We start from the raw sequence: 24,284 nt of genomic DNA, 5'->3' as shown, positions 1-24,284 counted from the left end.
TCCCCAGGCTGAGAATTTATGTCCCAAATGCCACAGGAAGAATATTTATGTACAAAGGATGAATTAGTCTGGGATATCTCAGGATGCTTGGAGGGAACTGGCTCACTTTCAGTCACGCTTGGAAATGGTGTGAACATATGGGCGACTTCAGAGCAAATGTGGCTGCGCTCCCAGCACACAGCACCGGGAAAAATGGGACAATATTGCCACAGTGAGACTTCCCCTGCCAAGACAAAGTGGAATTGGGTCTCCATGGGCCTCCTGCCCCTTCAAACACTCTGCAAATTCAGCACATCTCTTATTTGCTTCAGCTTGCAATGTACCACTGCCCAGAAACATAACTGCCATATGCCTGCAACCTTCTCAACCCTGGTATTGGGTCAACAACTATTCAGAGGTTTCCAGCACTGCAGGAGCCTCACAGAAGCCTGAGAAAGAGAGAAGGGCCCTGCATGGACCTCTCCTTTCTGTGCAGTGTGTGGGCCATGCTCCAGCACACACCCTGGGCAGAAATGATGACTGACAATCAAAAACGACCTGTGAGCCTGATTCCTGAGCCCCTTTCAACCTCATGCCTTAAAATGGTGTATACTGGGGAAGATGCTTCTTATCAACACAGACAACTGCACAAATTTTGGAAGGTGATGGCTCCTCCAAGCCCATCCCAGTACAGAGTGGTCACAAACAACACTGAAAAAATAGGCATTAAATCTAATTCTTTTAGGTAGTTATACTCCTAAGAACTCAAAATTTTGTTGCACCTACGTACAAGGAAAAGCCCATAATGGACCAGTAGCAAGGGGGAAAAAGGAGGGCTCTGTGGAGTGCAAACACCTGCAGGGACACATGTCCTTCTGTGCACAAGGCACATTGCTTGTGCTGTGCTGCTGGGACAGCAGCAAATCGAATTGGCTGTGTAGAGGAGACCCAGCATCCATCTGGGCCTTTCCCTTCAGGCACCCAGCACCAATGGCTTTGGTGTAAAATGTAAACGTTTAGACAAACAGCTCTATCTCAGGTCCTGGCACTGAAACCATGACTAAAGCACTTTATACCTCTAAATTAACCCCTCCTGAAATTTCAGGGGTTGGGCAGCTACATTCACCTTTAAAATAAGCTCTGCACAGTGAAGTGACTGGAGCTCAGTTGGCTAATGCAGTGCTGCCCCCGCCAGAGGGCTGTTCTCTGGCTAAGGAAGCAATTTCAGTGGCTGAGACAATGGGAGGTTTATGCAGCAGGAGCAGCCAGGACTGCTGCTGTACCCATGGAAATCTTCCAGCACGGGAGGTATCTGGCACACTGTCACTGGCTTTGAGCAGCAGAAATACCCTGGCTATTTCATTGCTCCAGTGAGCTGTGACAAACCCGGGTTCATAAGCTGGCTGCAGATCCATGAGCCATTGCACATTGCCTGGAAACCAGCAGTCTGCTGCAATCCGTGGCAGCTGCGCAATGATCTCCAGCCTTGCTTTGGCCACGATGACTTCAAGGGCTTGGGTATACATGAAACTCATGACATGAGTGTTTTTGCACTGTGCAAAACATCATGGTGGTGTCACCACTTCAAGCTGTCATTGAGCATGGTTTCCCTGAGATTCAGGGTAGCATTGCCTGCAGAGAGGCAGGGATGCATCCCAATCCGAAGAGACTGCTCTGGACCACTTAGCCTCCATCCTGCTGACTTACCCATTGTGGTTTGCCAGACATTGTGAAAGAAAGAGTTCCTCTGGATGAAGGATGTTCACATCTTTGTGAAATTGTCTTGTGGGACACATTTATGTTCCTAGTTCCTAAAATAGTTTGGGAACCCCCTTTATGTGTTCTTCCTGCTCACCCTTAGGTTGTTGTAAGGAGAGAAAATCTTGGGATCAGCACATGTCTCCCTTAGAATGACACTGAGATCTGCCCCACCAGTCTCAAGCTGGCCAAGCACAGGGAGGTCACAGAGTGGCAATATTCCAAATGACACAACACATTAAGGAGAGCATCAGCTTCTGACTGATGGGAGAGGCAGCTCCTCCTCTACTGCACTGCAGGGGCAAAAGCCAAGCAGGTTTGAAGTAAGGGACTCCCGGATTCCTGGATTTGGCCACCATAGCTGGTCCCCCCAGCCCTGGCCATGCAGCAGCAGCCCCAGGAGGGACATGGGCAATGCTGTTGCCTGCCTCAGGCAGTGCTTTGCAGCCAGCTGGGAGCACAAGCCCTGCTGTAGCCCCTGGCTAAGGGCAATGAAAAATAATTAATCCGTGTGTTGAATACCTTGCAGCAGTACAGAGGAAACCTGCCAAGCTGTGGGAGTGAGGAAGGGTGATCACCCCCACTTACCAGACAAGGAGTTCGCACCTCGGCTGAGCCAAACTAAAGCTGTAAGATTTGCCTGTCTGTCAGAAGCGGTGGGATGTTTGGAATCCAGCTGATTCCCACCATCCTTGCAGCTCCCATGGCTCTATTAATATCATTACTGTTGCAAGAATTTTTATTTAGCATTGGGAAGAATGAAAAGGAAATATCACCTATGTCCTTGTCACCACATTAATGCTAGCTAATCTTTTCAGCAGATACCAGGTTTCAGCCTTTCCTGCTGGGCCACACCAATACAAGCTGCACTGGAGCTGCTCCTCACAGTGGATCTGATCCTACCAGGCAGGTGGCATTTCTGTGGCTAAGGCTCAGAACAGCAGGCTTTTCCCCTACAGCCCTGCCCAGAAGAGAGCACCACGCTGAGCCAGCAGTGCTGCCCGGAGCCTGTCCTCAAAACTCCCTCCTGCTGGGTTCAGAGAGGTGTCAGCCTTCGGTGGGAGAGTCACCCACCCTGGCATTAGGAAAAGCTTTTTGTTCTTTAAACTGCCTCGGGCATTTAAGTCATTAAGGCAGGAAGGGCTTACTCTAAGCAGCTAGAGGATTAGTGGAAGTTATAGGATACTCTCTGCTCCAATACTTTCCCTTTTTGCTTCAGCTGTTCTGTATGTGTGAAGCAAAAAGGACTGCCACCCTCATGAGAAAGAAGGTCACTGCCACTGTGAGGTCCACAGACATGGCTACGAGGAAGGAGAAGGTCACAGCCATTCCACAAAGGATGATGACATGACAGAGAAGGTTGCTCCCATGTGTATGTAACTCCCATGGCCATACACACAGCCACAAGAAAGCCCCAAGACCTTCCTACAGGAGTCATTGGCATAGTTATTGGCATGAGAGCAGCTACAGAAGGAGGAAGCACCTTCCACCAGCTCTGTGGGAAGCTATTCCCATGCACAAGGAGACACGTGTGGCTACCACCTAGCTCAGAGCAATGTCATGGTAGGGATAGGCAAGGATCAAAGGATCCTGCAAGGAGATGGACATGCCTGATCTCCTTGTGTTCTCCATGCTTTCAACTCAGTTGTTTCAAACCTACCATCTATTTCAAAAGATATTTACCTATTTAATGCTTCTAAAAGCTAACAATTCAAAACGCAGTCCTGCACCTGCCACACAGGGCCAGGAGCACTTCTGGGAGCATTCCCAGCCCGGGCCAAGCAGGAGAACAACTGCGGGAATGAGGGAATTTTCGCCCAAAGGATGCCCGGTGCCCCGATCTCCTGTTCCGCACCCTTAAGCTCAGCCCCATCCCCGACAGCCAGGCTGACCCGGGGCTTACAGTTCCCCCCCGCAGCTATCCTGGTGCCGGCGGCTGCGCCCCCGTGCCACCACCCGCCCCCCCCCCCGCCCCCCGCACCGGGCCCGCCTCCGCTTCCGCGGCCGCGCAAGCGCCGCGCCGAGCCGGGCAGAGCCCAGCTGGGCAAAGCCGAGCCGCGCCGCGCCGAGGCGAGCGGAGGCGAGCCGAGCTGAGCCGAGCCGGGCCAGGTAGAGCGGCTCCAAATCGCACCGAGTAGAGTCGAGCCGGGCAGAGGCGGGACGCGCCGGGACTCTACCGCCACCACCGCTCCTGAGTGTTCAGCACCGCGGGCACGGACAGCGCCCGCCGCCGCCGGCCATGGAGGCCGCGCCCACCCCGCCGCCCAGGGAGCCGCGACCCGAGGGGACGCGCCGCGGTCGCGACTCCGCCTCGCCCAGGTAGGAGCTGCGGGACCGGGACAGGGGCGCGGAGCCGGTGCCCCGGCGGGTGGGAACTGCCGCCCTGCCGCCACCCCCGGTTCTATGTGGAGGTGGTCGGTGCCACCGGGTTTTCCTGGGACCAGGGCCCCCCAGTCCTGCCGAGGTGTGTCCCATCCTCCCACCGGCGGTGCAGACAGAGTCCCTCGCAGCCTGCCCAGCTACCCCCCCGCGATTCGGGCTCTGGCGATGTGTTCTGCCCAGCCGGGGTCCTGGTTGCTCCTGCCCTGGAGCCAGGAACACCACGCATAGCTAGCCGTGCCAGGGGGGCTTCCTGGTTTGGCCTCCCGGGCAGGTTTCGATCCTGCAACATGGTGTGCTCTCCCTTCTGCAGCAACGAGAGAGCTATTGTTGGGAAGCTCAGTGTGTTTCAGACAGAGCCTTATTGCAGTCAGCTGTGGGCAAACATGGGTTTCAGTCCAAAGATCTCCATAAACCCCCACATCCTTCATGCCCCTGTGCCATATGCTCCCTTACCTGGTGTCTTAAGCCAGGTTAGTAGCCACAATCATCAATATTTTCTGGAAACATCAACAAGCCCATAGTCATGGCCAAGGAGCCATCCCATATTCACAAGTACATTGGCATTTGTTAGACCAGGGCAACAAACCTAAGCTCTTCAGATTCTGCTTGACAGAAGGTCAGCAGCAGACAAATCCTTTCTGAAAGCCCAAGGGTTCCGTTTCTGTCTGGTACAGGATATTAACGCTGAGGGAGCCCCACCCGCCTGGAAGCACTGACAGGGCACTCACTGCTCATCAGCTCTGATGTCCCTGGCCAGAGGCTGCCGTGCCTGGGGGGTCTCAGTCTTCTGTGACTCTCACACAGTCCAGCACTGGTTTAGACCTCGCGCATTCAGTGGGGGCAAAGCTGTCACTGGAGCCATTTTCTTTGCTTGTATGAGTACTCCTTTGCCATTCGGAGAGGTCTTTAAAAGAACACTGCAGCCTGCAAGAGGTAAGTTACAGAGAGTTAAGCCACCTGACACAGATGCATTTTGAACTTCACCCATGCTGCTCACTCAGTCTTAGCTCTGTGGTCTCCACCTTCTGCCCTAGCCAAGGCTCTTCATCATCAATGCTCACCACACCAGCAAAAAACCACAGATGTCAGAAAACACCACTTTCCTCCTGGCCTCTTTCAGCCTGGGATATCAATGTGAGGATTTTCTTTTCCTTTCCCTTTCCATTTCATTCCTTTTTTTTCATTCAAAACAAGGCTTAGGAAATATGATTTTCCCAGTGCAGACAGAGCTGTTCTGGCACTGAAGGCTGGATGGGAACCTTGAGCCCTCTGTCTCTGGCTCTATCCCAGCACAAACACCTGTACCCACAGCAGCAGCAGCAGCTGCTTGACGTAAAGGTAAGGCTGTTTGCACGAGTCAATGGAAAGGTTTATAAAACTAAACTTTTCCTGGCAGACTACGTGGGAAGCAGAGTTTTGCAGTCTCATTAATTTTTCATGATGATTTAACATACTCAGGAGTCTCACTAACAAAAAATCTGTAGGTCTTCTCAAGGGTAGGCACGATCCTGCTGCTAGACTGAAAAGGCAAAACAAAAGAACTCTGCAGGAATTGTTCAGTGCACAAGGATTTGCCGCAGCCAGAGGAGGAGATGGATTGCTCAGGAGTGCCTGTCTCTCCCTGTCAGGGAGACAGGGAGCTAGATAACGAGGTGACAGTGAAACGCAATGAACCCTTCCCTAATCCAAGGGAAAGGGCATTCTTATCTCCTTAGAAAATACAAGGAAAAAAGCTCTTTTTCTCAAGAGCTCCATTGCAGTTTTGCTGCTGGGATCTTCAAAGAGAAATTAAAATTCCATTATAAAAGCACATTCTTAAAAAGTCATTTACAGCTCTCCAGGAAAAAGCTATTAGTCTAGATGGAAGCTGACCTATAGCACATGGATTTAATCCAGAAAGAATTCATATTTCTTTTTCATTGGGGAACACTTGTACAGCTGATATGCAAACAAAACTCTGCTAGAGGAAGGAAAAAAAGGGGAAAGAGAAACAAACTAGCTTTTTTTTTTCCCGAATGAAATTTTGTGGCACTTAATGTCTAATTGAGCAAAGGTTCTTGATGAAAAGGGGCTCTGGTTGTAGGCAAGGTACAGACTTCTGCCATTTTTCTCCTTGTTTTTATTCCCCCTTGAGATTCCTCTGGCAACAGGAGAAGTTGTAGTTTGAGTCAGGCATCAGACAGCTCCATTCACTCGGTAGGTGTTTCCCATCTTTCATATGCAAAGTGCTTCTTTCTTGATCCTCTCTTTAGTATGCAAAGGGAGAAATGATCTATTAAAAAAAAAGCACTGCTTATAGAAATGGGTTTGGTGACGAGGGTGGAATTAGGCAAACAGAGAAAGGAGCCATTCCTGCAAAAGGCTGAATATATTTGGCCCATTACCCTCTCAGAACCTCATGTGCTCTCCTGCTGCTGTGGCTTGGGGGAGACAGAAAGACCAGGGAGAGCCAAAAACTGGAGTAGTTTAGGAAAAGGAAGGTGACCGTATGCTACTATTTCCCTACCTGCAAAGCTTCCTCCACCCCAGCTCGGCTCTGTGTGCTGCAGAACGAAACCATCCTGAGGGGAATGTGCTGGGGACAAGAAGCCAACATGGCATGTTTCCAGTAAACCACCCTGCTAGGGCCAAGTGAGCAGCTAAAGCCTAAAGCCAGGTCCTGCAGCCATTCTCTGTGGGGCAGAAGGATGCTGGTCTTTGGAAGAGAGAGATAATCCCTGCCAGGGGGGTGGACTGACAGCATAGAGCCCTTGGCTCCTGCTACAAGCCCTGTATCCCACCACTGCTCCACATCCCTGCAGACCTGGAATAGCAGAAAACTGTCTCCTTAGAAATCCTGACCTTCTCTTTCCTGTTTCCTTGTGGGAAGACACTCCAGTCCTTTTGCTGGGTCCCCCACATAATGTGGGGTGTTCATGCCCTGGTACTCATCTCAGAGATGCACTGCTGCACTCAGAGTGGCTTGGGCAGGTCCACAAATTGGATTATTATTCTGTCTAGACATCTCAGGGCAAGAGACAGGGAAGCAAACAGTGAGAGCAACACAGCTCAGTGGTGTGGGTAACAGGAGAAGTTAACCCTAGTCCATCCCTTCCCTTACACCCCTTCTTTTCTCCTTTCTCAGCATCTCTCTGGTTGCATCCAGCTGTGCCTGGAAAAGAAAATGGAGGCTGTCAGCTGCCGCTGTAGGCTTTTCTGCAACCAAGACACCATTTCTGCTCATTTAATCCCAAAGATATCAAATATCTGATGCAACCCAGAGTGGGAATGAATCTTAAAAAGAGAAGTCTTTGTCAGTGTCAGCATGGCAAACAGAGTCCAGTGTCGTGCTCTGCCCTCTTCTCCTCATGCCTGACAGCAAACAGACATCAAAAATCCCCAGAAACATTTTTCTAACATAGATCAGGGTCCTGAGGGCCCAGAAAAGTAATAGCGACATGTTTTCAGGCAAAGAAGGAGCAGCCTATGTGTCTGGGGCAGACCTCAGCAGACCAAAGGTTAAGCTCACCAGCACTACAGCTAATTGGGAGAGCAGCAAGTGGAGAGTCGAACTCTGCCGAGCTGCCAGCAGTGATTATCCAAACCGATCATTATTTGCAAGCTCCAGGTTTCCCTGGAGATTGTGGATAGCCAAGGTCACATTATCATGGAGTTGGAGAGGGATGAGCATAAGAGAACTCATATCCAGAGGGTGATTGACAGAGCTGAAATTGTTTAGTCTGAGAAAGAGATAATGGAGAGAAGTCACGAGTGAATGATCCAAATTTGCCAAAGTTATTCCAGAATCTGAAGTCATAGAGCCGGTCAGGGATTGAGTTAGGAAATGACATGCGGGGGAAGAGCAGAACTTGACAGCATTTCACAGCAAAGATGGTAAACAAGGAGAGTGTGATTTTGTGTGAAATATTAGACTCAACGTTACCAACGTATGTGCAGAAAGCCCGGAGGCAATCTGCGATATCCAAGAGTTTGGCATCTGCTTTCCCCACCAGGAGGTTTTGTAGCCGAGGGGTTTGTGGAGGAAGAATTTGTTCATTGCATGGTCTCCTACCTCTCCCTGACCACATTCAAAGTATATTTTGTAAAAGCCCTTTTGTTCTGTCCAGTGTCACATACTCACCCTCAGATGAGGCAGACAGGCTAATTAAGTCATGAAAAGCCTCTGGTCCCAGAGTACTGTGCAGATACAGTAGTTTAAAGGGATAAGAATTTTGCTTTTCGTTTGGAAAAAAAAATCTGAAATCTAGTACAGGTGTAGGAACACCAAAACACAAGATGTCAGTGCAGCAGTGTCTTTATGAATTATTATGCACTGTAAGAGAACATCACCTATTTAAAGCATGCAGCTAGGGAAAACAATGGGATCAAGGTTGAGGAAAAAGAGTAACTTAAAAGCAACAAAAAGGGAGTCAGAAAAGGTCTAGACCTTATCAAAGCGTAACACTACCATGACCTCAGCTCTCTGATGAAAATTCCCTGCAATACAAAACTACAAACCACAAAAAAGTCACTAGACACATGGAAAGAGCAGGATGATTTACACTTAAAGCTTGAGAGAGTGGCTTGAGGGACCCTCCAGGTCAGCTGTCCCAAACAACCTCTGCCCCTGGAGCTCACCAGCACTGTAGGGGACATGGTGGTTTAGTATCCTCCCCTCAGGTTGCTGCTACAATTAGTAGACAAGTGCAATGACTAATTGAATTTTATGTGTTGGCTGCCACAGTCCCTGATTTTTCCCTGCCCTGTCTGCAGTGCTCCTGCCCTGTGCTGCACCTGAATGCCTCCCCGTGCAGGGATGGCTCTGATGGGGCTCTAAGAACCCCAAACAAGATTTCAGATTGCATCTCTTGAGCAGCTTTGCTGGCTCTGCATTTGTAGTCTCATATATGACAAGTGTGGAATCTCCTGTTGTGAACTACCTTTACACAGAGCTCTAACACAAATCACACGCTTGAAAAGCCAGGTAATCCTGTCAGTAATCCACCTGGGACAGGACAGCAAGGACTTCAAGCCTATTGTTGATGTTATTTGACAAGTTCTGTGGGTGACTGGGATATCATTGTCACAGTTCAGGAGCTTCTGCTTTGCCAGCTGCTCTCCCTCTTGCTGTATTAAACCGGCTCAAGTCTTACCTTGATTGCAGCTTAGAGGCAAATGAGTACTGGAACTGCTGGGGACAACCTTATCTCAACCTTATCTCATTGAGGTGAGATAAGGTGTGTGCACACACCTGTCTGCTGGTTTTCTGGCACCTGCTTCAGCACAGACATTGACTTCTTTCCAGCTACTTTGCATTTGCACATCAATTATGGCTTCTGAAGTCAGGACCCAGGAATGTGCCATCTGTGTCTGTAACTGCTGCAGCTTTCTTTAGGCTTAGAAACTAAATGTAGCATTGGATGGTAGTTAATCAGGCAAGATTTCTGTGTTACTGGTCCCTGGACTGGTACAGTGTTCAAGTGAAGCTACGTGTGATGCCTGTGCCATGAGTGTCCACAACAGCAGTGCTGTAACTGCTTCCACAAACATGACTCTGCTGTAATGATTTTAATGAAATAAGCCCATTTTGTAAAATCATGAAATATAGTTTATTAGTGTTGATAAACTCAGCTGATGTTGGAAAGTACACAGCACAGACTGCCAAGGCAAATATGTCCTACTTTCTGGAAAAAATAGCAATTTTCAAGCAATACTGAGCTAATAGTATTTTCCAGATTCTTTTGTCTTTAATAATCTCATGCCAGTTAATTTTGGGTGCAATTCCAGAGACATGTAATCACTAAAATTCTGCCCTTTTCCAAGGCTGTGAGAAAAATAAATTAGAAAGACTCTACAAAATATAAAAAAAAATCCTTTCCCCAACTTTTTACCTTCATTTTTTTCCCACATCACACCTTAGGTGCCTTAGGCTAAATTTCATCTCACTGCTGTCTTGCTCCAACACTCATAATTCTTTGATGACTTGAGACACTTTGTGATTCTGGCTGGCCTGAACTGTTTGTCCTTTTTAATCCTGGATGCCAGGCACTGCAGCAGACACATAATTCAGCTGTAAGAGACCATGGCACGTGCTCTGAACAAGGACCAGAAACTGCTGGTGTTTGCATCTCTTGGGACAGTAATTCCTAAAGCATTTTTGGGGTCAGAAGGACCTCAGTCTATTGTGTGTGAAGGGTTTTTTTGTGTCACACATATTAAGCAATCCCTCAAAGTATTATTCAAACTTTCTCCAAGCTAGCAAAACCTCTCAGGCTCCATAAATCATGACCTATAGAAATGAAATAATGTTTTACACTCCTTGGAGAGAAGAAAGTGTATCCTGCAGACACTTCATTACTTGGGAACTGGAGTCTGCAAATGTTTTGCCTAAGTAAATTCAGCAGCAGAGGACAGTCAAGTTTCAAAGGATCTATAGAGATCCCAGTCCATCCCCTTCCTACAAGGTAAGACCAATAAAATTTGTTGCTGTCATCCTTGGGATATGTGTGTCTAAAAAGTTCCTGAAGAGCCCAGTGGAGCATGCAGGACATGGAAGCCATTAAGGAATGTGCCAGGCTGGAGGCTGAAGGCCCTGTTAGATGTCACAGCCCTCAGGTTCACTGCTCAGCTGTGTCAGTGCCAGGGATGACTCATTCTCCTGCTGACCCAACATGGAGCAGTGCCAGTCCTCCTGCAGAGCAATCACACTAATTAATCCTCCCAAGGAGTGCAGATAATTGAGTGGCTTCTTCATATGCAGATTCCTTTGGTTTCTGTTTGTCCAGACCTCTGTAATTTCTCTGGGTCCTGAATTAGGACCCCCCTAGCACAGTGAAATATCCTGGAGAATTTTTGGATGGTATATTACCCAATTTTTCAAATTTTTAGAGCAACACACACAAAGGATGGATTACAGGATTCTCCGTCACTTGGGATCCCTGAATGAGTCATGGATGTCTTTATAAAAAGCATAATCCAGTTCAGCCCTTAGGCAGACTCCTGGTACAGGATACAGTGGGTGAGGTTTGACATTTGTGTTATGTGGGAGGTCTGTGAGCATCTCCAGTTCTTGGGATGCAACTCCCCAGGGCAGCCTTTCAACCTCTCTCGTTTTACCTTTCCCTTCATTTCTCTCATAGGGAAAAACAAAATGCAGGACCTTGCCAGACCTGCCTTGCCATGCCAGAGATTGGGAATGCTGAGCTCAGCTACAGTGGCACTTCCTGGGAAAAAATCTGCCCAGTCCATCACTGCCCCATTCCTGCATCCCATGGGCCAGGAGAAGACAACCTGCCCTCCTCCAGCCACACGCTTGGACCAGTCTCCACCCAGTCCAATGGCCAGGTGCCATCAAGCTCACAGGACTCTCAGCAGCACCACCTCTATTACCCCTGCAACCAGGAGGAGTCCCAAGGCAGCTACGGTCTGCCCTCGCTCCCTGGCCATGGTGAGAGGCCTGTGCTGTGTTCCCACCTTTCCAGTGGTGATCTTGTGCCAGCCTCCCACCACGAGGCCTCGGAAACACCCTGGAAACAGTGGTCCCCTGGGGAGCGGCGGCCAGTGCAACATCATGTTGTCACAGTCAGGTAAGAGGTACAGGGAAGGTGGCTCAAAAGAGCATCTTCCAGACTCGGTGGGGGGAAGTGGGAGGGATGAGCAGGGTCTGAGCTGCAACATGGGTTTGCTCTTCAGCTCGGGGCAGCAGCTGCTCCAAAATACACAGAAGGATCCAGTTTGCTCTGTACTTCTGTGTGGGCGTAGAGAGAACTGCTGTTCCCGTGCCAAGGAGAGGTGGGATTTCCTTCTCAAGGGAATGGCTGGCTAAAGCCAAGGTCACTCAGTCACTCCTAGGTCATACACCTGTGAATAGGCCCATCTTCCTTTACCTCTGTATTTTCTCCATTTGCACTCCTAGCCACCCAACTGCCAGTCCTTTATTTTGGCAGAGTTCTTACTCTGGGAATAGAGTGGGAATACTCTGGTGGGTATAGAGTTCGTTCTTTTCCTGCCCCCACAGAAGCTGCTGCCAGTGCTGGAAGAGAGTGGCAGCAGAGGGTAATAAGCACTGGCTACAGCTGAGCAGTGAGAGATACAAAAGGGGGGAACATTATTTGGCTTTCCAGGTTGGGCAGCAACCAGTGTATGAATTCTTTGTTGTCCATGGCAGAATCCATTTGTGTGCAGTGCCTGGGTAACAAGAGCCTGAGTTACAACCTCTGCTGCTTCCAGCCAGCACCATCCTTCCTCCTGAAGGTACCTTTTAGGGTCCACTCTTGGCACAAGAGATCATGATCCCTTCACTGCTGTAGCCATAACCACTGAATCCTGATAGAAGATGGCACAGGATTCTTTTCTTGCCTGTGGACAGCATTGCAGTGTTAGGCACAAAGGCCCTTTAGAGTCTAATTTTCCAGCCATTTACACAGGATTTAATTTGCTTGTGTTTGTGTAGAGGAACTGCAGTCAGAGGAGCCTGGGTCCTTTTTCTGAATTGTTTTCCTGGATCCTTTTTCGGGATCCTTTTTCACTCATATGCTATCAACAAAATTGCCAACCACGTCCTCTGTAACAGGTTATTTAAGCAGGAAACACCACTGGATTGTAAATCCCTGGCAGAGTGTGCAGCACCAGCAGTCAGAAAAGTGATAACATAATAATGCCAGAATGAGGTTTTTAATCCAAGCAAATCTGCTTGAAGAGCTATTGTGAGGGAATTAGCACAGGATGGGCAGTGTACTGCTGGAGAGAGACCTCGCTTTGATAATCTGGAGAGGCTTTGCTCTGCTCCTCTCTGTCCCGAATCTACAGAGCATTAGCGTGACGAGCAAAACACAGAATCATTTATTACATGAACCACCCTGAGTGACTGCCATGGGGAGCTCTCCTCCACTGCTTTTCCATTTCTCCCACTCACATAACAAGGTTAGGAAGGATGAGCTGCCTCAAGGTCCCCAGTTGGCTGCTGCAAGGAGAGGGGACCATCTGCCCAACACAGATATTGGAGTGCAGCAGGACCTTCTCCCAGTCTAAGTAGGAGTGTAGGAGGAGGAGGGAGCACTGGCTGAGCAGAGCCTGGCACAGCTGTGGAAGGAGGTGGGAGCAGTTCTCTGGAAGCTGTGACCAAGCGAAGGCCATGCCAGACTGGGGCATGTTTCAAGGGGATGTTTCAGTGCAGAAAGAGAGAGCAGAACAAAAGGTCCTGGAGATATCTGACCCAACAAGACGCAGCTTTTCTGACAGGATGCTGGTGGAAGGCTTGTCCTCAGGGATTCGTTAACAAACTTTGGATCCCCTAGGGAAGGCTTCTTTATTTCCCCTCTTAGAGCCCTTCAAGTAGGAGTGACAAATGGCCCTCTGTGAAGAAAATCTAAATAAAATATTTTTAGCAGCTGCACTGGCTTTCTGCTCTTATAGCCTAAAAAGACAGTCTTTGGAGGGGCCCAGGAAACAAATGAGAGTCACCTTTTTGGTGAGCTGAGCTAAACAGAAAATAAAAACTATCTATAGTTGTTGCTAGCCCAGCTCATGAGATTTGAAAAAGAGGTTTGCTTTTGTCAAGAAACACTTTAGGAAGTGCAGGAAAAGCACTTAAACCAGATAGATTTTAATGGATGAGATCTGCAATGGGATTTCTATAGGACTGCATTGCTAATGTCCACTACTCTCTGGAGGGTTTTCTTAGAGAGACAAAATGAGGAGTGACTACATGGCTTCCCATCCTGTTTGGTTAAAATGGGAGAGGAAAAGGCTCTATTATTCATTAATTCACACAGTGACAGAACTGTGTCAGCACTGTGTCAGAACCTTGGTGCTTTCAGCATTGCAAGGGTTAACCTGCTCAGGGATCAGCCCAGCACTGGGCTTCCCAGGAAAATAATAAATGAACGCATCTCTTTTCCTTTCTGTCTGCAGACATGACAAAGCTTTCAGGATGCCAAAAAGGTATGTTTAACAGCAAAAGCTTCCTCTCCTTGTATCCTGTGATCAGTGCTCTCCTGTCCTGCTATTAGGAGAAGCAGAGTGCTACTGCTGGTGACATCCCAGCAGGCCCGGCTCCAGAGGCGAGGTCAGCGCTCCTGGGGCTTTCCACTCCTTGGAAAAATCTCCATTTGCTTGTGAGATCAATTTAACCTGCATTAATGAATAGTAACACTGTCTCAGTAACTGTTCTTGGGCAGGTGCCTGGCTTTAACCCATACAGTAATGCTATATATATATATATATATATATAAAATAATTCTGTGTGTGTGTGTGTGTGTGTGTGTGTGTGTGTGTGTGTGTGTATGCGTATGTGTGTGTATATATAGATGTGTGTGTGTGTGTAAGATTAATCCAGCTTGTCCTATCAGAGGAGCAATAAGGAAAAGAGCCCATCCATGAAATAAACTCATCTTTTCAAACGACAGAAATGTTTAAATACATTTATCAAAATTAATATAATTTGATTGCCTTCTACTTCTGTTTAAAATCTGACTTTTGTAAACTATTGCTTCTGGATGGTTGGGATAACCACCTTCTGTCATCAGTGACTGCAGCTGATTTTTTTTTTGTTCTTTTTTTTCTGGTAATTGAACATGGAAATATCCAAAACAGCCTCCAGAAGTTAGGTCCTCTAATGAGTAAAGAGCAGTTTTGTTCATTTTCATAGTAAAGATTTCATCTATGAAAACAAACTTGATAAGGCAATTGTAAATTGAAAAAAAAAAGGCAAAAAAAAATTAAAAGTCATGTGAAAAGCTGCTCGTGATGACTTCTAATTATGAAATAGCTGCAGTGGAGTCCCAGGCAAAAGGGAAAAAAGAGCAGGCAAGGAGAAACATTCCATCTCAAATAAAGTTCATCACTTATTTCATTTGCCTAAACAAATATTTGTCAGCTATTTTTGAACAAAGAATTTCTTATATTTCAGAAGTATATCAGAACACAAAAGAACTACCCTGCCAAACTAGAGCAGGAATCCATTCTGCTATCTTACATCTCAACTGATATTTCTGAGGAAGACAAAAATCTCAACAGAGTAAAACTTGCACGGGTAAAAAATGTGGGAGAGTAACTTTCACAGATCATCCTCTTAAGTGAGACAGTTTGTCCCAAAGGAAAAACAGAACTTGGATAGAAAATTTTACACAAGCTCCTTAAGAACAAAAGTAACTGTCAAATAACACTCAGGCCAGAGTAAGCTGCTTCCCTGGAAGGGTTTTGATGTCCTCAAAATGTTATGAGACACCATTAAAATTGAATGTATTCTAGTGAATATGTATGAATTTACAGCAGTGTCTAAATACACTAATTTAGATCAATGACAGTGGGCTTGCTTGGGTCAGTTACCTTCAAGGACTCTTCATATTTATCCAAAGATTTCTCAGGGTCCAGTTTGGAAATCTGTAGCCTAAACTGTTGCAGCCACCAGCTGACATTGCACAATGTGGGGGAAATTAAGAGGCTCTTTCTAAATGCAATCTTTGAACTTAAATGTTTAAAGCTTCATTTTGCTTGAGGACAGTGGAGTCTGGTTTTTATTATTTCTGATTGAAAAAGCTGGAAAATGCAGAGAGGCAAAATGTAATTACCCAAATTAATTAGAGCTGCCTGCAAATATCCAGTTAGAGGTGTAAGATGTTCATTAATAGCTGCACTAGAGCCTTCAAGCTTCACAGTAAATAACTGTGCAAACCAGAGACCCTGATTTTTTCCTTCCTGTTACTCACAGCTCATTGGCTCAACAGCAGGTTCTGTGCTCAGAGCAGAAGCATCTTACCAGCTGCATTTTTTTCTCCTCCTGTTGACTGCAGTTACTCACAGCTGATTGCGGAGTGGCCCCTGGCCGTGCTGGTGCTGTGCTCCGTGGCAGTGGCGATCTGCACTGTGGCTGGGCTGCTGGTTGGGAATCTGCCTGACTTTTCAGAACCCCTAATGGTAAGTCCCTGCAGCTGAGGGATCAATAGGAACATAAGGAAAATCCACACCCAACCAGTGATATCAATCATCCCTCCAAGATGAGCAGAATGTGCCAGTCCTGCACAGCTGCCACTGACACGCAGGGAGAACACAGCCCATGCTCACCCCTCAGCCATGCTGTGCACTCCCACCAGTGCCCTCACTCCAGTGTGGAGACACTGCCAACACAAACTGGGATTGCTCCCTTTGCTCCCTTTCCAAGGCTGGAAGGTTGGGACTGCCCACAGTGAATAGCTAGGCTTGGCAGAGACTGGATAGAGGAGCTTTGGCTCCTACAGTCTGTGCATGAGGCTTTTTGAGAGCATGCCCTGTTCTGAGCACTATGCATATGGAATGTTTTCCATGAGGAATGCCACATTCCCTAAAACCATCCCTCCCTCCAGTTCATGGAGGAATCTTGAGAAAATAAGAATACACTAGAGTTTGTCCACAAAAAGGAGAACTAGTGCCATTTCTGTAAGGAACTAAAACACTTTAAAAGGAGGATAAATTCTCAGGAGATCAGGGAGAGATAACTGTCGCCATTGTTGACAGGAAGGGAAAGAGAAGGGGAAAGGGGAAGGGAAAGGGAAAAGGTTCATATTTCTTCTCTTATCCGTGGGATGCTGTATTTCCAGGGAAAGTTCAATTCGTGTATCTCTCCAAGGTACAGTAATAGTCTCATACAGTTTCCATGTGTTGGAGGAGGCCTAAGGACAGCTGAGCTGAAGTGGAGTAGTGACAAAACTCGTTTTTTTGGTGCAGGGTTTTGAGCCACGGGACACTGACATTGGCAGGAAGCTCATTGTGTGGAAGAATATCGAGAGCAGTACAGGCTACAAGAAGACCCTTTCCCTTTCTCCCTATGCCAAGAAGAAAAGGTATTTGAGCTTGGTTTGGGGGATTTGAGGAACATGTTGGTTGTAAAGTCACATATTCAATATTCCAAAATATCTATGTGAATTCCATACATCCTATGCTTAAAAGCAACCAAGGCATTGGAGGGTTTGAATTCCGTGCGCCTGCAATGGATTTAGGCTCCCTATTGCTGTGTCTGGCACCCAAGCCTTGTCAGTGAATGTAACTCCCAGCCAGACACTCTCTTGTTAATAATCACAGTTATTAACAATAATCTGCCCTCTTACTAGCTATGATGACCTTGGCATTGGCAGAGGACAGAAGGCTGCTCAGGGAGAACAAGCAGCGAGGACACGGAGAATGGTGGAAACCATCTATGGAGCAGACGGATTCTTCTGTGGTCCCCCAGGTGACTGAAATCTTGATGAGGCAGTAAATACTGCACACCCAGAACACAACTGACAGAACTGTCAGAGCTCAGGACATAGGGAGTACTCTGAATTTGCTCTAAGCAAGCAGTGTGTGCAAGTCCACCTGTGAGAGCTCTGACAGCACCCTTCAAGCACTTCATTCCTCAGTGGTCAGAAAAGGCTGGTTCAGAAATTCTAAAGAGTTGTTTCTCCTTCTTAACTCTTTGCCATATTTCTTGTTTTCCCTTCAGAAATATACCTTGAGAGCACACGTTAAAGGACCAATGTTTTCACCATTTACCCATATCAAATGTGAATACTCTGAAAAACAGTGTATGCCCCACTTGCTGTCTGCTCCCTCCCCTTGTCTGCTCCCTCTCCTTCTCTGTTCCTTGCTTCTTTTCTTCTTGAAAAATGTACATGGCAGTAAAATCTGGAGAGAAAAACAGGAAACTCCAGCACCCCCCAGATTTGTCCCAAAATGAGCACTAGTAAGTAGAAAGAAGAGGAACAGCATTAAGATATTTTTGTTCTCTTCCTGCCTTCTATCCACCTCTGAAACAAGTCACACGCCAAGCCCACAGGTCCTTGGGGGTTTCTGGCTGAGCTCAAGCTCCTCCCTTGTTCCAGGGATGCAGAACCAGATGCCAGCAGTGACTAAAGGCAAGCTGACATTTGATTTTGAAAATGCCCTGATGCTGCTGACCAATTTCAAAGGCTAGGGGTGAGGTCACATAAGGCACATGCTCACTACTGTCTTGTGACCTGCTTCCCCCCAGGGAGCCCTCCAGAGCAGTCTTATGGACAGAGATATATATTGCTTTTTTTTTTTGTGAAGACAGAGTCTACTCAAAACAGCCTGGCTGATTCATCTTCATTACCTAATCCTTTTATGATTTTTTTTCTTCTTCTTTATTTCAGAAAAGAGCTATTCCCAGCTGGTATTTATGTCCACAACTGCTGGGAGCTTATGGAACTTGCCAGCAATTCAGTCTATGTGTCAAATGGAACAAGACAAGGTCAGTGATGGCAGGAAGAACACAAGTACAGGCTGTCTCTTTTCTGTCTGCTGCAATCTTTGATGTCTTGCTGAGAGGACACACCACACAAGAAACAATGTCAGCTATGCAACACATTTCACCTGGAGGATTCCAAAACATTTCACCTACTTGGCAATATAGGGATGATCCCGCCTGCCTGTTGCAAATTAAACAAGAATAAATGGAAACTGAACAGAAGCTGGTCCAGAAGCCAAAGGTGTCCATCAGAAGCTGCTGAGGATTTTGGGCAGCAGAACATAATTACAGAAATTGATCTACCAGCTTGGAGACTGGTTTTACAAGAGGGAGGTTTAATTGGAAGAGCTGTATTTGCTATAGGAGCCAAAATTTCAAATCTGCAGTTATAAAATATAAAAACCCTGCAGATAGGGTTTAATTTTTGCAAAAGGCTACTGATTTTCCAAAATTTTAGTGTTTGGGATTTGTCCCTGGGAGGATGACCAGGGTACACCTTTGATACAGGGGAGGAGAGTGGAGGGGAGGGGAGAGGGAGAGGGAGAGGAGAGAATTACTGCAGTCAGTAAGGAATACTGAGGCTGCAAGAAAGGGTCTGACCTGATGCCCCCTTATGCTTTTCAGATACGCTCCCACATGCATTTTAGAGACCTCTGCCAGCGCACTGAAGCCAACGAATGCTGCCCGAGCTGGTCTCTGGGGAACTACATTGCTGTCCTGTACAACAGGTCTTCATGTCTGGAGATAACCCAAGGAGACATCTCCCACACCCTGGCCCTGCTCCGTGCCTGTGCTCCAGACTATCACCGAGGTGTCCTCACTCCATCCTGCATAGGCCCTGAAGCTGCCAGACAGAAACACTCTCAGTGTGCCCAAGTCCCAGAAAAATGTACCCGCTTCAATGCCATCTACCAGCTGCTTCACTTCCTGGTTGACAGGGACTTTCTCAGTCCCCAGACAATAGAGTACCAAGTGCCCTCTCTCAAATACAGCCTGCTTTTCCTGCCTACAAGAAAAGGTGCATCTATGATGGGGATCTACTTAGACAACCTTGAAACCTGGGATCTGTTTGATAACTACACATCTATCACTGGAATGGACCTGGGCCTTAAACAGAAACTATTCCAGCACTACCTTTTACTCGATACTAAGTATCCAGTCCTGGCAATATTAGCTATTTTTCTAAGCATTTCTTTTTATTTACGCTCGGTGTTTATGACTTTGATGGTCCTGCTTGCTGTTGCCAGTTCTTTGATGATCTCCTACTTCTTGTACAAGGTGGCCTTCAGATTCACCTATTTCCCCTTTGTAAACCTGACAGCAGTCATCATTCTCAGCAGCATTTGTGCCAACCACACTTTTGTCTTCTTCGACCTGTGGAACCTCAGCAAGAGCCAGAACCCTTCTGCCGGGCTTGCTCAGTGGGTGAGTCAAACCATGCACCATTTTGCCTATCTCATGCTGGCCTCATGCTTCACAACTGGTGCTGCCTTTTACGCCAGCTACATCAGCAACATCACAGCCATCCGCTGCTTTGCTGTCTACATGGGCACCTCAGTACTGGTGAACCTGGTTTTCATGATGACCTGGCTGCCCTCTTCGGCCGTGCTCTACGAGCGCTACATCGCAACAACATGCGTTTACAAGCCAGAAACCTACTGGAACAACAGCAGCCACAAGAGAGTTGCTCTCTCGGTCCATTACATCCTCCGGGCTCTCCAGAGCACACTGTCTGAAACCTCCAAGCTGCTCTTTGAAAAGCTTCTGCCTTGTGGGGTCATCAAGTTTCGGTACATCTGGATCTGCTGGTTTGCTGCCTTAGCGATAGGAGGTGCCTACATTTCCTGTTCTAACCCCAAACTCAAACTCCCGACTCTGGAGACATCGTCCATCCAAGTGTTCAGGCTGAGCCATCCCTTTGAGAGGTATGATTCCGAGTACTGCCACCAGTTCATGTTTGAGAGGCTGGAGCACGGAGAAGGGCAGCGTATGCCTGTCACCATAGTCTGGGGCATTCTGCCTGTGGATAATGGGGACCATTTCAATCCAAAAAGCAATGGCACCCTAGTGACAGACACCACCTTCACCATCCAAAACCCTGATGCCCAGAAGTGGCTCCTCGAATTCTGCCAAAAAGTGAAGAACAAAACTTTCTATTACCCTGATGCAGAACAAAAATCTACTGTGTGCTTCATGGAGGAGTTCCTCAGGTGGATGAACAGTCGCCAGTGCTCCCAGCGAGACCACAGCTTCAACCTTTGCTGTAACCAGTTCTCCTTCCCTTACAGAAGCGAAGTCTTTCTGCACTGCATCAAAATGATGCTCCTGGAAGAGGGCAGGGAAGGAGCAGAAACATATGATATGGGCCTCAGGTTTGATGGGGAAGGAAATGTCGCTGCCTTAGTGCTGCAGTTTCAAACTATCTATCACTATACCTTCAACTACAGCAGAGCCAAACAATTCTATGAGGAAATCAGCCTCTGGATAACAGAGGAAATGAAAACTGCCCCTGTGGGGCTTCAGAATGGGTGGTTTACCAGTAAACTAGAGCTGTACAACCTCCAGCACAGTCTCAGCACAGAAACCATGGTAGTCATGGGGCTCTCCATAGCCATTTCCTTCGTGGTGCTGCTGCTCACGACCTGGAATGTTCTCCTTAGCGTTTTCTCTGTTACTGCCATTGCAGGCACCGTCCTGGTAACCATTGGCCTCTTGGTCCTCTTGGAGTGGCAGCTGAACGCAGTGGAGTCTCTCTTCATTTCAGCTGCAGTAGGTCTCTCTGTTGACTTTACTGTCAACTACTGCATCTCCTATCACCTCTGCCCCCATTCCGACCGCCTGAGCCGAGTGGCCTTTTCCCTGAAGCAGATGAGCTGTGCCACAGCCATGGCAGCTTCTGCTCTCTTCTCTGCAGGGGTCATTATGTTGCCTGCCACGGTCCTGGCATACAGGAAGCTGGGGATATTCATCATGATGATCAATTGTATCAGCTGTGGGTTTGCCAGCCTCTTCTTCCAGTCGCTCTGCTGCTTTTTCGGCCCGGAGAAGAATTGCGGGCAGATCCTTTGGCCTTGTGCCCACACCATGAAAGATTACTCTGATGACTCTGGGCCGAACGGAAACTTTGCCTGTGGGGGCAGTGAGAAGCAAAACCGGTTGCGGAAAGTCCAGGAGTCCAACACTGCAAACGAGCAATATGAGCTCCAACCCTTGTCCAGGAAACTCAGTGACAGTTTTGACAACAGCACTTCCACAAGCAAGCTGTCCAACCGGCCCTCTGTGCTCTCTGAAGACATACAAGTTGAAGACAACAGATGCCCTCGAGTGGGAACACACCCCTCCCTGGAAAGAGAGAGACAGAGTCTGCAGGACACCCTCAGAGACCAGCAGGTCAGCCTGTGCCAGTGTCCCGCCTTGCAAACTTCCTCTCCTTACAAGCACAGCACCTCAGAAACAGAAATTCACAGGGAGAGACTCTGCCGAGATTGTCGCTGTCGAAAGTATGGTCTGAAAGCATGGGATGGGTCTGGGCTGGACCACATCCAGCCAGCTAGCATGAAAGAAGAAGGGCAGCTCAACAAATCCCAGTGCTCCAGTGACACTGCCCAGCAGCAGTCAGATTATACCTCAGACCACAGCCCTCTCCCTGCTGCTGACATCTACAAAATTCACAGATGCCTTTGTTCTCTTGGCAGCTCTTTTGATATGCTCAACATCTCCAGTGAGACGTCAATCAGCGATTTCGAGCAAGGCCTGAAGCTCGCTGAATCAGCCAGTTCCTGTCCCGATGCCTTAGAGCTGTCTGACTCCTACAGTAACGCAGAGCGAGGTTACCTGAACGGGAAGAGAGATACCCTGAGGCTGGACCTGAGGGAGACTGTCTTTGATGTCTCTCCAGCTGCATCACAGCAGAACAGCTCTTCATGGAAAAATCGGTTTGGATTGGGGAACGAAGGGCCGGTTGTGCTGCCCAACAGCCAGCCAGACATGCCTGATGTTTGGATCAAACGATCCAGTGCACAAAGTTCTGGTTACAACAGCTGAGACCTCACAGAAAGCAAAGCTGCTGCCAGGGAAAGGGGAAGCTTGAATGTCCTTAGAGCTGTAAATATCAATTTTTTCCTCCCACCTCTCCTAGAGCTGAGACTATTTCTTAGTATTTCAGCTGTGCAAAACGTGTGTTTTCACAGGAATCAGCAGATCTGATGCCAGTGAGGATATGAGAGCCATCGTGATGGACTACAAGCCCTTTGACTTCCAGTGTGTAGCGCCATGTTCACAGCTGTTCACAGGACTTACCAAGTACACCTGGTTTGTCATTTCCTACAAGGTGATTAGGTTTTGTTTGCTTGAGATAAATAATGAGGCGAAGCTCCCCAGGTATTTAACAATAGAGCAAGAGAGCTCATGTTAAAAAAAAAAAAAAAATTTAAAAAAATCCCAAAACTGAACTACTGAAAATCTAGGTATCAAGTGAAGTGTATTGTGAATAATAAAAAATTAATTATTTAATTTTCTATTTTATGCAAAATCCAGATCTACATGCAAAATCCAGATCTACAGGCCCCACCAAAATACCTCAGATATTATAAAAAGTCCCATCAAGATTTCTGAGTGGACACAGCCTCTTCCTGACCGTGGAAGAATCCAGCCCAAATATATTTCCACTAACAACTTCTGTTTGTTTTGTCTGAAGGAATTCTAATACTGCCAAAGATTTTCAGTGTGAATTTCCCCCTTCAGGGATTAAGTCCTTGTCCCCCCAGACTCAGGTGCCTTGTTGTGTCCTCTTTAGAGAGTGTTTCCACTCAAGGCATTCCCCTCAAACATGTAACTTTTTAAAATTCACATATCTGGTGAATCTTGAATTTTACGGTTTTCCCCCCTCTACCAGAAACAAACAGGAAAACAAACATTTATTTGCCCTTATTTGTTGAAAAATAAAACATTCTCTCTACAAGTTGGCATACAATAAATGCTTATAACAACCTTTCCTAAAATCTGTGTAATGCTTCATTGCCACCAAGAGCACTGTTCTTATTCATCTTTTAAGCGCCCAATATATGTTCCAAAGGGAAGTACACATCCTTAAAATACCTCTTCTTCTGACATCCACGAGTTGTTCCTGCACTGTGAGGGACAGGCAGCAAATCTCTGATATCCATTAAGGACATGGACTTTTAAAGCTAGTACCAGAGTTTGAAACATGTCAAACATGTCAGTTGCGTGGTTCTGTATTTTTTCATGTTTCAGTTTTAGGGTTTTATCCTGAAATTGTCATAGTGAATGTTCAGGTGAGTATTTAGGCAGCCAAAGCCACCCTCAGGCTGCAACTGCAGCATCCTCCTCAAGGAGCTGCTCCCCTTTGCTAATCGGGAGAGACTGCCCGCCCATTAAGAAAACCATGTTAGCACACACCGCAAAAATGTCTTTAAGTTGGGAAACATTTTATACAGATGCCCATTTCACCTTGCGGTATTAGAGGACAATTTTAGTACCTCACACACCAGTAGCACCGGCACCCTCACAGCTTTTGACTCCTACACGTCTGCACAGACGGCCACAAACTCCTCGATCTTCGGGCTTCGAGTGCCCAAACCACAGGGTGAGGCAGTGAGAGGCAACGGGAAGCAGTAAATGAAGGAAAGAAGGAAAGAAGAAAGGAACTTTGCTCCGCCTTTCCCTGAGGGCAGGAGCCCCGCGCGCGGATACTGTCCCCGCAATGGCCGCCAACGCCTCCCCTGAGGGAGGGGGCGCGAGGCCGAAACGGCGCGAGGCGAAAACGGCACGAAGCAGACGGGGCGCGAGCGAGAAGGGGCGCCAGCGCCCACGCCCTCAATCCCCGCCCGCGCGCGCCGCCCCGCCCCGTGCCCTCGCTGCCTGCGCCGCGCCCCCGCGCATGCGCGGACCCGGCCAACCGTTCCGGCGCGCTGCAGTTTGAACTCCTGAGGGGAGCGCGGCTGCC

At 47.7% G+C, this 24,284-nt stretch overlaps 1 protein-coding gene across 1 annotated transcript; it reads left to right on the top strand.

Annotated features, from left to right (window-relative positions):
- Positions 1-3,976: 3,976 nt before the first annotated feature.
- On the top strand, positions 3,977-22,363 carry DISP2 (dispatched RND transporter family member 2; the record flags this gene model as incomplete). Its single annotated transcript, XM_084207316.1, has 8 exons — positions 3,977-4,056; positions 11,238-11,684; positions 14,011-14,040; positions 15,891-16,014; positions 16,801-16,916; positions 17,184-17,302; positions 18,225-18,322; positions 18,944-22,363. The coding sequence occupies 8 exons, from the start codon at positions 3,977-3,979 to the stop codon at positions 22,361-22,363; spliced, it is 4,434 nt and encodes a 1,477-aa protein (XP_084063442.1).
- Positions 22,364-24,284: the final 1,921 nt, after the last annotated feature.

Source organism: Fringilla coelebs (genome assembly GCF_963513975.1).
Source record: "Fringilla coelebs genome assembly, chromosome: 6".
NCBI classification, from domain to species: domain Eukaryota; kingdom Metazoa; phylum Chordata; class Aves; order Passeriformes; family Fringillidae; genus Fringilla; species Fringilla coelebs.
This window is presented reverse-complemented; position numbering and strand designations above follow the sequence as displayed.